The 13,830-nt window shown below is 35.9% G+C and overlaps 1 protein-coding gene across 4 annotated transcripts in view; it reads left to right on the top strand.

The window, feature by feature from the left end:
- SPAST (spastin) overlaps positions 1-13,830 on the top strand; it is a 91,288-nt gene that overhangs the window by 45,193 nt on the left and 32,265 nt on the right. For all 4 annotated transcript variants that reach the window (XM_027850575.1, XM_027850572.1, XM_027850573.1 and 1 more), the window contains one exon: positions 13,316-13,503. In XM_027850575.1, the coding sequence (XP_027706376.1) occupies positions 13,316-13,503 (188 nt within the window). The remainder of the gene's footprint in view (positions 1-13,315; positions 13,504-13,830) is intronic.

The raw sequence follows: 13,830 nt of genomic DNA, 5'->3' as shown, positions 1-13,830 counted from the left end.
GAAGGAAAGAAGTAAACATTCCAAGTATAGAGAAAAGTGTGAATAAAAACCTACCCTTTTTCTTAATTTCGTAGTTGTTGTTGAGGGCACCACCTTTCTTTGAGTAATCTGTGTCTTCTTGATTTTTCACTTTCACTTACCTCCTATAACCAATAACTTCTCATTTGGACTGTTGGAATAACTTCCATATAGGATTTCCTGCCTCCAGTCTTTCCTCTCTCCAATTCGTTCTCCACATAACTGGCAAATAGATATCCCCAGAGCTCACGTATGACCATCTTATTCCCCTGTACAAGAAGCTTTAGAAAAAATACAAACCTTATCTGTCATTTCAAGCCCTTTATGGTCTGGCTCCAGCCTATCTATCTAAGCTGATGAGATTTCACTTAGCTTCAGTCAAACCAATACTCTTACTTTTCTTGTGAAGAACAGTCTGTCTTCCCCCTCTATAGTGTTAGATCGCTCCCCATACCTAGAATGCATTCTCTCCTTACCTGTTAGAACCCCTCAATCACTTCAAGGTTCAGTTCAAGTGCTACCTCCTGATTCCCCCAGCTGTTAGCACTGTTTGCACCTTCCCCCCTCCCCCCATCCTCATGGTTTTATTTTGTATTTTCCTATGGACACGTAGCCTTACTTCCAGAACAATATGAGCTCACCAAGTTTAGGCATCAGCATGGTGCCTGGCACGTAGTAGGCACTTAATAAATGAGAATAGGGAGGAGAATAAACATTTATTTATAAGGTGCCTACTATGTGCCTCTTGTGCTAAGTGTTTTACAGTTATTATTTCATTTGATCTTTATAACAACCTTATGAAGAGGTGCTGTTACCTATGCTGTTACCATTTTACGGTCGAGGAAACTGAGGCAAACAGAAGGGTCACACAACTAGGAAGTGTCTGAGGCCAAATTTGAACTCAGGGCTTCCTGACTCCGGGCCCAGTGCTCTATCCACTGTGCTACCTATCTGTCTCAAATTCTTGATTGATTGATGGGGTAAAATATGAGTTGTGTGCAGGGAACAAATAGTACTACATTTTGGCTGTAGTGTAATATGAAATAAGTCTAGAAAAGTAGAGAATCTAATTGTAAGAGACCTTGAATACTAGGCAGAGGAATTTTGATCTTTTGTCAGTAGAGAATAGGAATCCACTGTAGGGTTTTGAGAAGAGGAGCAACATCAAAAATCCAACTATAAGGGACCAGGTATCTAAAGTGTAGCCTGCCTCGCCCTGCCCTATAGCTACTATGTGAGAGGGTTGGGGAGGAAAAAAAAAGGCATATGAACTAATAGGCCAGTATGAGTGAACCACTTGTCCACCACTGTAGTTACGTGATTTAATTCTCCTGGGTGTGATGCTACCAGATTTGGATGGATAATTACTTAAAATTTATGCAGTATGCACCCATATGAATTTTTCTACAAATGGAGCAACATTGAAAACTCTTAGCTGCCTTTGGCATGAACATGAGTCTAACGAGATGGTTTGGAATGAGGAAAGAACAGTTGGGAAGATCTTTTTAGGCCCTTGGAATGTAATTAATGTGGGTGTTAATGAGGGCATGCCTTTATTAAGTTGGTAGCATTAACAGTAGAAAGGAACGATCAGGTACAAAAGATGTTGCAGACAGAATCAACAGGCCTTGGTAAGGAAGTAAAAGCTGAAGCAAAGAGTCAAAGGGAGCAACCTTGTTATGAATATGGGAGATTATGGAAATAGTAGTGCCATCAACAGAGGTAGTGAAATTAGAAAGAGGACTAGATTTTAGGAGAAAAGACGTCAGTGTGGGACTTAGTAATGAGTTTTAAGTACTAGCTGGACATTTAGATAGAGAGATTCCATAGGAAGTTGAAGATTGAATTCTGGAGTTCAGAAGGGAGGTCTTGAAGCCCTCTGTTTAGGGGTGATAGTTAAAACAGTGAAGACAGGTTATTATCTAAACTTGACATTTCTCTCAGCCCCTATACATAGTCTGCAGAAAGTCAGCATTTAATAAATATTTTAATTGAATTGATATACTTCTTTGCAACATCGTCATTTCCTTTTGCAGGAGTTCTTCATGGTCTTTAAGCAATTTTCTTAATAGGTGTTTGATTAGCAATTCTAAGTTTAGACAAGCCATACTTTTATGGATCCATAGTACTCCTTGGCTATTTACCCAGAATAGGTGGAGGGTGGGTGTGTGTCTGTGTGTCTGTCTGTCTGTCTCTTTGATTTACTATAGGTTTTCTTTTCATTGTTATTATCATAAATGATTTTTTAGCATTTTGTATAGCACATATGTTTGGGACAACCTGATTTCACTTAATTTTCCTTGATTCAAATTTTTGCTTAATGTTGTGGAATCCTGTTCAACTGAGATTTCTGAAGTTACCATTTTGTTCTTAACCTTTGAATGTTTTTTGAAATTAATCTATGACCTTCTGAAGATACTAGCATGAGTTTTTTAAAAATTCAGTTTAGCTTTCAAAATAAATCAAACAGCAGTACATTTGTATCCCAACATGTGTGTGGGTTAGGGGCATAGGACAAGATTTAACTAAAAGTAAGCATTCTAAAGGAAAATCATGAAGTATTTTTTCTACCTCTTGCTTTTCACAAAGAGACTAGTTATTTGTTTAAAAAAATTAAATATTTTATTAAAATTTTACATTGAACACTAATGCACTAAGTTTGTTTAATAACTATGTTAATTTCAGTATGGAGAGTATTAACAATTTTACTCACCCTCTTTAATTCCTCATTAGGATTCTTTCTCCATTTGTTCTCATTTACTTTTGTTTTTATTGGTTATATTTTGTACTCTGATCTTCTGGATCTACTTTTTTCCCCTCTGTATTATTTCATAAAGGTCTTTCACATTGCCTTGTTTTCCTCATACTTGATAGTCTTAATTAATTTACTGTACTATATTACCTTTACATGCTATAAATTATTTAATCATTCCTCTATTGTTGGACCTAAAGATTGTTTTCTCTTCTCTCCTTTCTTTCTTCCATTCTTTCTTATATATAATATTGCCCTAGAAATTCTTGGATAGCATATTTTTGTGGGGGTTTTTATGACACTTTCATGGTGTATTACCATCAACAAGACTTTTGGATCAAACAATGTTTTGGGGTTTTTTTGTAACTTTTATGGTATATTGCTAGGTTGTACTCCACAAATATTCAGTAAATTTTCAATCAGTGCATTCAATCAGTGAACAGTCATTTTTAAGCTTTTCTTACTCCTATGTGCTTAGACACTGAAGATACAAATGCAAATATAAGATAGTCCTTGCCCTCAAGGAGCTTATATCCTATTTTACAGCATCCACAGACTAATAGATAGAAGATGTATAACAAATAAATACACAGTGATTTAGGCAGTGCATTAACAATAGGGCCCTAGGAAAGACCACTTGATGGTGATGTCTCTTGAGCTGAGCCTTGAAGGGAGCTTACATGTTTCAAGAGGTGCTTGTACATAGGGAGAGCATTCCAGGTCTGAGGAACTTGGGTTAAGCATAGAGGTGGAAGATGAAGTGTCATATATGGAAAATATCAAGTAGCTCATCCTATTTGGAAGATTGAATGCATTTAAGTTTGCGTAGTCTTTAGTTCATTATTATAGGTAACTGGTAGCGTAGTGGGTAGAACACTGGACCTCATATCAGGAAGACCTGAGTTCAAATCTGGTCTCAGACACTTAATAACTTTGTGATTCTGTGCAACTCACTTATCTTTTGTTTGTCTCTGTTTCCTCGTTTGTAAGATAGTGATAACATTAGCACCTACTTCCAAGGTTGTGAGGATCAAATGAGATAATATTTGTAAAGCATACTTTATAAATGCTCACTATTATTATTAGAAGGCAACATGGCATAATAAATAGAAAACTGCTATTAGAGTATAGAAGACCTAGATTTAAATCCCACATACGAATCTTACTACTTATATGACCGTGGGCAAGTAACTTTAATTCTACTGACCTTCACCTTGTTCATCTCTAAAACAGGCATTATGATGCCTGTATTGCCTAACTCAGGGAGTTTTTGTGAGGCTCATGAGATAATGTATCTAAAATACTTTACAAAGTGCTTCTCTCAAAATTTCAGTTCATTAAATTTAATATGTGATGTTTTGTCAATCTATTCTAAACTCTTAATCTGGACATTTAATAAATATGGAGTAAAATTTTCAAATTATGTCTTCTTTTCATTCTTCCCACAGATAACCTCCAAAGTTTCAGCAATCATTTTATTCTTGATCCATAAACTATGTATGGTTTCTTAATTTGAATGCCATAACTCTTGAGAATACTCTTTCGTTTTTTTTCTGTTAATGCTTATCTTTGGGAGAGGAACAGAACTAGGGCATGTAGTCTCCAACCACTCTTTACTCTTTGAATGGCTATTATAGATGTCCTTTAGTGAGCCCCATTTCTATTACTAGGCACGTGATTTGCAAAGAGTGAAGTTAGTGGGTAATCATTAGCTTTGGTGGTAGCAATTATTCTATCTCTAGCCTCCCTTCCCCCATAGAGACTCCCTAAGGAATCACTTTTCTTATTAGCTCACTCCTCCTTTTGGACACTCCTCCCCACACCCCTAGTAATGCTTATTTTAATGTTAAGTTCATGAAACAACTTAAGAGGGCTCATTCATGATAAGGAAGACATGATACCTTATCCGTAAGTAAATGGCATAGTCTTGATCCCCTTGGTGCTGTGACTAGCAGAAATTACCTTTTCTTTCTGATCAGCTGCTGCTATTTGGAGCTCTGCAAGGTTACTCCAGGAACTTTCATCATTAAGAGGAAGATGCTTTGTTGTTCCAGGTTGTTCTTTGTCATTTGACTCTATCATGAGAAGAATGAATCTCAAATGTGACCAATCGCCTCTTTAGCTTTGATTATCTTATTAATTATAAAATGCTGAATTGTGAGTAGATATAAAGATATCAATCAACAAATTTAGTACGTACCATCTATAAAGCACTTTGTTAGAGGAAATGCAAGGTTTGGATAAGATAAAATACTTGCCTTCAAGGAGCTCAGATAGCTATAATATGCAGTATTGCCTGACCAGTGTATTCTGGGGTTTCAGTACAAAGTGCTATGTGATCTAAGGGGAGAAGGCAGATTAGGTGAAGCCTTCCTGGAGGAGGTCACGTTTGGGTAAGCTTTTAAAACATAGTTAAGAGTTTTTCTCTTGAGGAAGATGTGAAAGGAGAACATTCTAGATAGAGAGGACAAAGGTATGAGTTAAGAGCACACAGTGTATTTGGCATGGGATGGGAGGTGTGGGAGGAATGTTGGGTGGCTTCGGTTGGTTAGCTCTTTTTTGGTAACATGTTACAGTTTATTTAGAACCACCATGAAGCAGCAATCCATTGGTTGTACTTTGGGTAACTTGCTTTTATTCTTTGGAGATTGTGATATTCTATAACTCAGTCATATGGCATCATCGCAACATTGTTTGTAAAGGGTCTTTTATTTCAGAGAAAAGTTTAAAGTCATTAATAGCACTATGCTGTTTCCTAAATGCAGTCTAGCCTACTGTCTTTCTCCTGTTCGATTCTGGGCCTTAGTCTTATTTTATCGTCAGTCTCTGTCCAAAAATACATTTAAATAGGCTATTCATCCAACTGTATATCATAGTCTGGGTGATAGGAAATCTTCATTCACTTGATTTTTCAGTTAGCCAGTAAGCATTTATTGAGTGCATACTATGTGCCAAGCACTGTGATTACGGCTGGAAATACAAAGAAAGGAAAACAGTTCCTGCCCTTAGGAGCTCTATTGGGCTATTTATTCTAATGGAAAGACAACATTGAATAACTGTACAAAATATATAGAGAGATGGAAGTTAATCAGAGAGAAGCCATTGGCAGCTGACAGGAGTATGAAAAAACCACCAAAAGGTGGGCTTTAAGCTGCATCTTCAAGGAAACCAGGGAAACTAGCAGTAGAGGTGAGGGGAACATTCTAGGCAAAGGATGGAAAGGGGAATATGAAGGATAGTTAGACTGACTTTTGAGTGATTATGGTTCTCACCTAGAAGGCTCTACATTGTACTAGGAAAATGCAGTTAACATAATTCCATGCACAAACAGAACCATCTGAAAAACTTCACCATCTAGACCAGGATGTCTTAACCTTATATGCGTTTTAGACACCTTTGGCAGTCTGATGAAGCCTATCGACCCCTTGTCAGAATATTAAATATATAAAACAAAATACTTAAGATTACAGAGGAAACCAGTTTCCAGTCATCAAAATACTAAAAAATAAATTCCCTGATCCTATGTTAAGAACTCCTTATCTAGAGCGAATCCTTCCATTTGTACTCCTTTTTTAGGATATCCTTGATGGCAGATAGCTTTAGCAAACATAATTATCTTCAAGTTTTGTGCTTTGTCTGATGTTAATAGATCATCGGACAAAGATAATTGTTTTAAATCATTAATGAAATCTGTGTGATTTTGATATATACATGGGAGACATCTTGTTGGAGGCTTTAGCCTTTTATATCAAAATTATAAGTCTCTCTCTATATACATATATATGTGCTTATATATATATGTTCTAATTCTGTGTCAGAAATGGTGAGCATATATGAGACATGCATTTGTCTGTTGTATAACTGCCTTTCTCGTGGTTCCATTTTTATTTCCTCTGTGAATCACATTGAGGACACAGTGGCTTTACTGTCATTGATGGAAAAAATCATTTGTTGCAGAAATTTGTGCAAATATTTTTCTTACAGTCATTGCCCTCCTTCCACAGTCACACAGTTGGTTATTTTTTAAATTCAAAAGTGGGCACCTTTACATTGAAGTTAGTGAGTATTAAAGTGTATATTGATTTCATGGGGAATAGAAGTCTTATCCAGTGCTCTGTAAAATTTTCCTTCCTTTTATCTTCAGCGTAATGTTAGTTCATAAGCTACAAGTATTTTCAGGGTAGTCTTGCAAATGTGAAATGACCAGGTTTCCCAAGAAAGGTATTTTTGTTGTCTTTGTGTATAGTAAAGCCAACTCTGCCAGTTCCTTTTTTTTTTTGTTTTTCAAAGAAGAGGCTATGATCTATCTTTATATTTAATTATAGCAACCTTCTGATTTTGTTGATTGGAACAATACCAACATTGTTGTATAATTCATTTCCCTTAGTAGAAGAAGAGTATATTTGCTCATTGGTCATTGAAGAAGGGTATTACAGTCAGAATATCTATAACTAAGTTATGTTTATAAAATTTCTAGAAGCTGACTCTTAGCCCCTCACTTCTCCCTTTGTCATCATCACTGCAAAAGCAGAGGGAGCAGAGGTAACCAACCTGGACAGAAAGGCTCACAAGCTGGCCATTAATAAAAAATAATTAATTTTGTTTTTTCAAAGAATAAAAGTCTATTTTCTTTATCTCCCACTTCCTACCCTTCCCCACTGGGAAAAAAAGAAAAGAAAAACAAAACCCTTATAACAAATACGCATAGTCAAGCAAAAAAAAATCCCATGTTGGTTGTGTCTAAAAAATACATGTCTCATTTTATGCTCTAAATCTATTACCTCTCTGTCGGGAAGTAGGTAGCATGCTTCATCAGGGTTCCTCTGGAATCTCGTTAGTCATTACATTAATCAGAGGTCTTAAGTTTTTCAAAATTATTTGGCTTTGCAGCCTTATTATTTGTTGTAATTGTGTAAATTGTTCTCCTGGTTTTGTTCACTTTACTCTGCCACAGTTCATACAAGCTTTCCCAGGTTTCTCTGAAACTGTCCCTTACATAATTTCTTTTGTCGCAATAGTATTTCATCATATTCATATACCAAAATTTTTATGGTATTTTTTTGGTCTTTATTGTTTTAAATTAATTTTTTTTAAAGCCAAAATCCACTTCCTTTTCTCACCCACCCCAGTTGAGAAAGCAAGAAAAATAAAGCCCATATTAAAATCATATATAGATAAATAAAACAAATTCCCGCCTTGGCCATGTCCAAAAAAACATGTCTTAATCATTCTGGCACTATTACCTTTCTGTCAGGAGATAGGTAGCACATTTCATCATGATCATTGTCATTATATTAATCAGTATTGCTAAGTCTTTCAAAGTTTGACTTTAGAATATTATTGTTATATAATTTGTATCCTGGTTTTTCTCACTTCACTCTGCATCAGTTCATACAAGTTTTCCCATGTTTCTTTTAAACCATCCACTTCATCATTTCTTATAGTACAATAATATTCTATAACATTCACGTGCCTAAATTTGTTGTCATTCCCCAAGTGATGGGCATCCTCTTAATTTCAAGTTCTTTGCCAAGCTGCTATAAATTTTCATACATATGAATTCTTTTTTTGTAGTGAGTCCTTTTCTCTTTTTAATGTCTTTAGGGGTGTAGTTCTAATAGTGGTATTACTAGATCAAAGGTGTAAGTTTAGTGAATTTTTGCACATAGTTCCAAATTGCTTTCCCAAATAGTTGGACCAGTTCTAACCAGTAATCCACTAATGTTAGGCTGATCATTTTGTAATTTTCCGTTTTGTGTGTTGCTATAGCCAAAGAACTTAGCAGCTGGCCAACCTACTGGAGATAAGCCTTTCTCTACTTATCTAGGTTAGTCCTCAGAAAGCAAACACAATTTGTTGATAAGACCATAACTGAAACTTTTCCAGAATGGTAGAAATTCCTAGTGTGTGAACTTTACTCGCTTAGCCTTAGAGAAACCATGATCACTTCTGCACCATGATGATGCCTTGGAGTAGGACCTGGTGGATAGAAATATTTTGCTGCTTATGGGTATGTTTTCATGCATCCTTCCAAGTATAGTAGTATAAGTTCTGTTATAGTTTTTGTGAGTGACCAGTAGAATTCTAGCTTGTCTTTCTGTGGAACTGATCCTCTGTGTAACACTCCCTCTGTGCTCATCTTGCACTGGCCCTTGTGGTTTGGGTTCCCAGATGGTGGCTTCTACCTCAGCTTCTAAAGGTACCTGTGGCTAACTACTCCTTTTCTAATAACTAACAAGTTTCTACCGGTCTGCTTCCCATTACCAGTCAGCAAGTCAGACATAGTAAGCTTTTTTTTTTTTTTGGCAAGGCATTTGGTGTTAAGTGACTTGCCCAGGGTCACACAGCTAGTGTCAATGTCAAGTGTCTGGTCTGAGACTGGATTTGAACTGAGGTCCTCCTGACTACAGAGCCGGTGTTCTATCCACTGCACCACCTAGCTGCCCCACACAGTAAACTCATAGTAAAGATATTTACTACTATGTTATTGTTAGAACATTTTATGCACATCCTTCAACCCCACTATTCCACAGATACACACAGCATCTATAGGGAGAGTGCGCAAAGACTTAGAATACACTAATAGTGATAGACATATGTAGGTAACTCGTTACTTTTGGCCCTGCTGAGTAAGTTCTTTCTCTCCTGTGGCATCCTCATAGTTCTCCCTCAGCAAAATGTCTTTTCTGAGTGTGTTGCTCAGCTGGGCTTCTAAGTTCTGTTCTTTTCTTAACTAGCAGTTCTCAGTTGCCAAGACTAGTTTTCTCTTGAATCCACAGTTGGCTTTTGGTTACTGTTAACCAGTTTTTCCCTTATGATCTAGTTGGCTTATCTGCTTTTCATTCCTTTTATCCTTATTAATTCATACCAACGATCCGATCCTTTCTTCTCAAGATTTCATGAATGAGTTGGGAAATTAAGTCAGGCCTTACTTAGTAAGGTAGTTTTGCTACTTATTCTGTGCCAGACTGACCCAGCAATATATTCTAACAATTAGCAGTTGCCTGTACTTTTTACATTTGACCTTAGTCCAAAAAATGAATTATAACTTGAAGTACAACTGCTTTTCTTTAGAGAAAATTTGAGATTATAGATACTTCTTATACAACAATGAAAAAACTTGTAACTCCAGGCATTTATGATACAGTTAAATGTTTGTCACACCTTTACCTTTGAACAAGATACAGTAGCTATAATTTGTTCAGAGTTGAGGTTTTTTTAATCTTTTGAGAAATTTTCATAGATCTAAAGAGAAAAAAGGAGAGATCATAGGAAAAGTTGGAGCAACATTTTGACATAGGGAAATGGTTTAAGCAAATCCAAAAATGGTAATCAGCTTCTCCCTGAATGGAATAATGTTAACCCTGAGGATGTTAACCTCTGGGATGTGGATCATATAATCATAGATGTAGAGTTAGTTGTGACCTTAGGGGTCATTTAAATTTGTCCCTTCACAGATGAAGAAACTGAAGCCTAGGGAGGATGGGGAACTTCCCCTAAGTCACACATGTAATAAATGTCAGACACAGGAGCTGAACTACATCCTCTTGGTGCAGAGCCTGGGTTATTTCTACTGTACCAGGCTAGGGCTTAGTCTCATTATAATTTTACAAAATGATTTTAAAAGTTGTATACACTGAAATTTATAGGATTATGGATTCATTTAACAAGTATTTACTAAGTACTTACTATGTGTTGATGTTCTGTACTAGACATTATTGACAGTCTTTTCTAGATAGTTAAATGTCAGAGTTGTGGAGCTGAACCATTTGAAAATCTCAAAATTACCTTTATTAAGTGCCTGCTATGTGTTAAGGCACCATGCAGGGGTGTGAGGATACAAAGGCATAAAATGGAGTAGCCTTATCCCTCAAGCAGCTTACATTCTCCTGGAGATGACAAAACATGTAAATAAATATGTAAACGTAGAGTAATACAGAGTAATTTTAAGAGGGAGACTACAGTGATAACTGAGAAAATCAGGAAAGGCCACTATGTAGAAGAACTAGAAAGCCACAGATAGAAACTTCAATGTAGGGGAAAATAAGCCAGACTACAGTTACCAGTCATGACCCAAGAAACAGTTTGGAGCGTTGTATGCTACTTGGGTTCAGTAAAAGAGCAGCAAGATGCTGAGTGATGTCAGAAAGTGTACTGAAATTAAAATAAAACATTTTCTTAAGTTTAAATAAAACCATTTGTGCCTCTGCATTTGATATGCTGCATGCTATTGTGATTGTCATCAAGAAAAATGCAACAAAATCAGAAAGGATTCAGAAAAGGTTCGTTTACAAGCCTGGAGGCAGAAAGTACTGAGTTTAAATCCAGCCCCAGACACTTACTACCTATGTGACCCTAGGCAAGTCACTGAACTTTGTTTCAGTTTCCTCATCTGTAAAATGAGCTAGAGAAGAAAATGGCAAACCACTGCAGTACCTTTGCCAGGAAAACCCCAAGTGGGTCGCAAAGAGTCAGACACGACTGAAATGACTCAGCAACAACATAAAAGGGATCAGGGGGACAGCGAGGCTTCAATGTGAGAACAGAATATAGCAATTAGAATTTTCCAGTCATATAGAGATAAAAACTGAGAGATTACTCTCCGCATTATGACACTTTTTTTGCCCAGGAAATGAAAACTGGATAAGGGCTAGTCATAAATTGCCTCTCGATTGCCTCTGATTACCAATAAGTAAAAATTATTTGCATTTTTCCTTCTAAATATGATTGAAAGCCTCCCACTTATGTTCCCTCAGAATGCTGAACTATTGATAAGAGAACTAAGCTCTTGGGGAGGAATAGGGTTGGGTAAGTGGGTTACATTTCTAAACCCAAAATAATTGTTCTGGGGATTATCTGCTTCTCTTTTTTCCTGAATATTAGGCACAGGTTATTATATTTTCTTAATGTTATTTTTTTGAGTTCCATTTGCTTTCCTTCCCTCCATTCCCTCCCTTACCCATCAAGAAGGCAAGTAATATGATACTCATTATACATGTGATGTCATGTGAAACATTTTCATATTCTCCATGTTGAAAAACAAAAAAAAGTTTTAAAAATACCAGTTCTCACTCTGGAGGTGGATAGCATTTTTCATCATAAGTCCTTTGAATAGATCACTGTCTTGATCAGAGTAGCTAAGTTTTTCACAGTTGATCATTGTTTCCATATTGTTATTATGTATTATGTTCTTCTGGTTCTGCTCACTTTACTTTGCATCAGCTCATATAAGTCTTCTCAGGTTTTTCTGAACCTGTCCCACTCATCATTTCTTACAGCACCATAGTATTCCATCACAGTCATATGCCACGTCTTATTCAGCCATCCTCACTATTGATGAGCATCCCCTCAGTTTCCAGTTCTTTGCCATAACAAAAAGAGCTGATAAAAGTGTGTGTGTGTGTGTGTGTGTGTGTGTGTGTCTGTCTGTCTGTCTGTCTGTGTGTCTGTCTGTCAGTCTGTCTGTCCTTCCCTTTTTCTTTGGTCTCTTTGTGATAATGACCTGGTAGTGGTATTGCTTAGTCAAAGGGTGTACATAGTTTTACAGCCCTTTCAGCCTTGTTACCAATTATTCTCCAGAATGGTGAGACCAATTCACAACTCCACAATGCATTAGTGTCTCAATTTTTCCACATACCCTTCATGTAATTTTTCTTTTCTGTCATGTTAGTCAATCTGATGGATGTGATGTGGTATCTCAGGATTGTTTTAATTTGTATTTCTTTAATTATTATTGATTTAGAGCATTTTTTCATGTGATTATGATAGCTTTGATTTCATCATCTGAAAACTGCCTGTTTGTGAGCATAGATTATTAACAGAGTTTATTATATTTTGAATATGTATAAATACACACATATGTATGTATATTTATATAATATATCTACATATATGCACATATGTAGATATATAAGTCCTCTTAAGCTATTTAATGTCAGAAGGAGAGTTTAAATTTATAATCCTATTCAGTAAGCATACTAGTTGCCCTACTGGGTAATTTAAAGTTCCACTTTTAATTTTGAGTGTTAGGTTATATTATGATATATAAGACAGGAAAATGTTATTTTGAAATCATGGATTTTAAGGATATTCAGCAGTTAAATTGAGATGGGTCTTTTAAAATGTATTGTTTCTAACCTGTAATTTTAATAAAAGTACAGTTTATGTTAATCATTGGTTTTGATCTTAAATACTTGCCTTATTTATAATGCTTTGACTGCTTTATGATGTTTTGAAAATTCATATACCTGTACATGAAGGGGCATAGTTGTAAAACTATGTATAATATGCCATAACACTTGAAATTTTAGAACTCATTTAGTTTAGTACCACTTTTATCCTCAATGGCATTCTAAAACAGCTATCTTAAGCGCTTTGTTTCATAAATTTTTGGGGGTAACTTTGATCATTTTGAGTAGAGAAAATATTTTGTGTGATTATAGTTTTGATTTTAAATATTAGACTGACTAGTAAATATGTTGCATTATTTTAGTATTAACTGTTGTAGAATTACCTGTTATAAAAGTTTTCACTTTTTTCTTTTAGAAAGTGGAGCTGTTCCCAAAAGAAAGGACCCATTAACACACACTAGTAATTCACTTCCTCGGTCAAAAACTGTTGCAAAAACCGCATCCACGGGTCTTTCAGGTCACCACAGAGCACCTAGTTGTAGTGGGCTATCCATGCTCTCTTCAGCTAGACAGGGAACTGTCCCTGCAACTACATCTCATAAGGTACTCTTAAATTGTAACCTTACTTGCTCTGCTATCACAAGTGAAAACTTAGAAATGGTTGTACTTCGTTTTTTGTACCTATGTGCTTTCCTTAACTGAATAGTTATGTTCCTAAAAAGTAAAGTTGCAAGCTATGTTTCTGAAAATGGATTTCACTTAAAGTGCAGTTGGGAATGTACTATTAAAGGGACTCCTAATCCTGACTCTTTCAGTGCCTATTTTGTCTTCATATGTTGTATTTACTTGCATAGCATTCCATTTTCATTTGAAATCCTAATTTTCCTGTCATTAAAAACTATTTGTGAATCTTAGCATTTTAGAAACTTG

This window comes from Vombatus ursinus, unplaced genomic scaffold (genome assembly GCF_900497805.2).
Source record: "Vombatus ursinus unplaced genomic scaffold, bare-nosed wombat genome assembly UNPS02009062.1, whole genome shotgun sequence".
NCBI classification, from domain to species: Eukaryota; Metazoa; Chordata; class Mammalia; order Diprotodontia; family Vombatidae; genus Vombatus; species Vombatus ursinus.
This window is presented reverse-complemented; position numbering and strand designations above follow the sequence as displayed.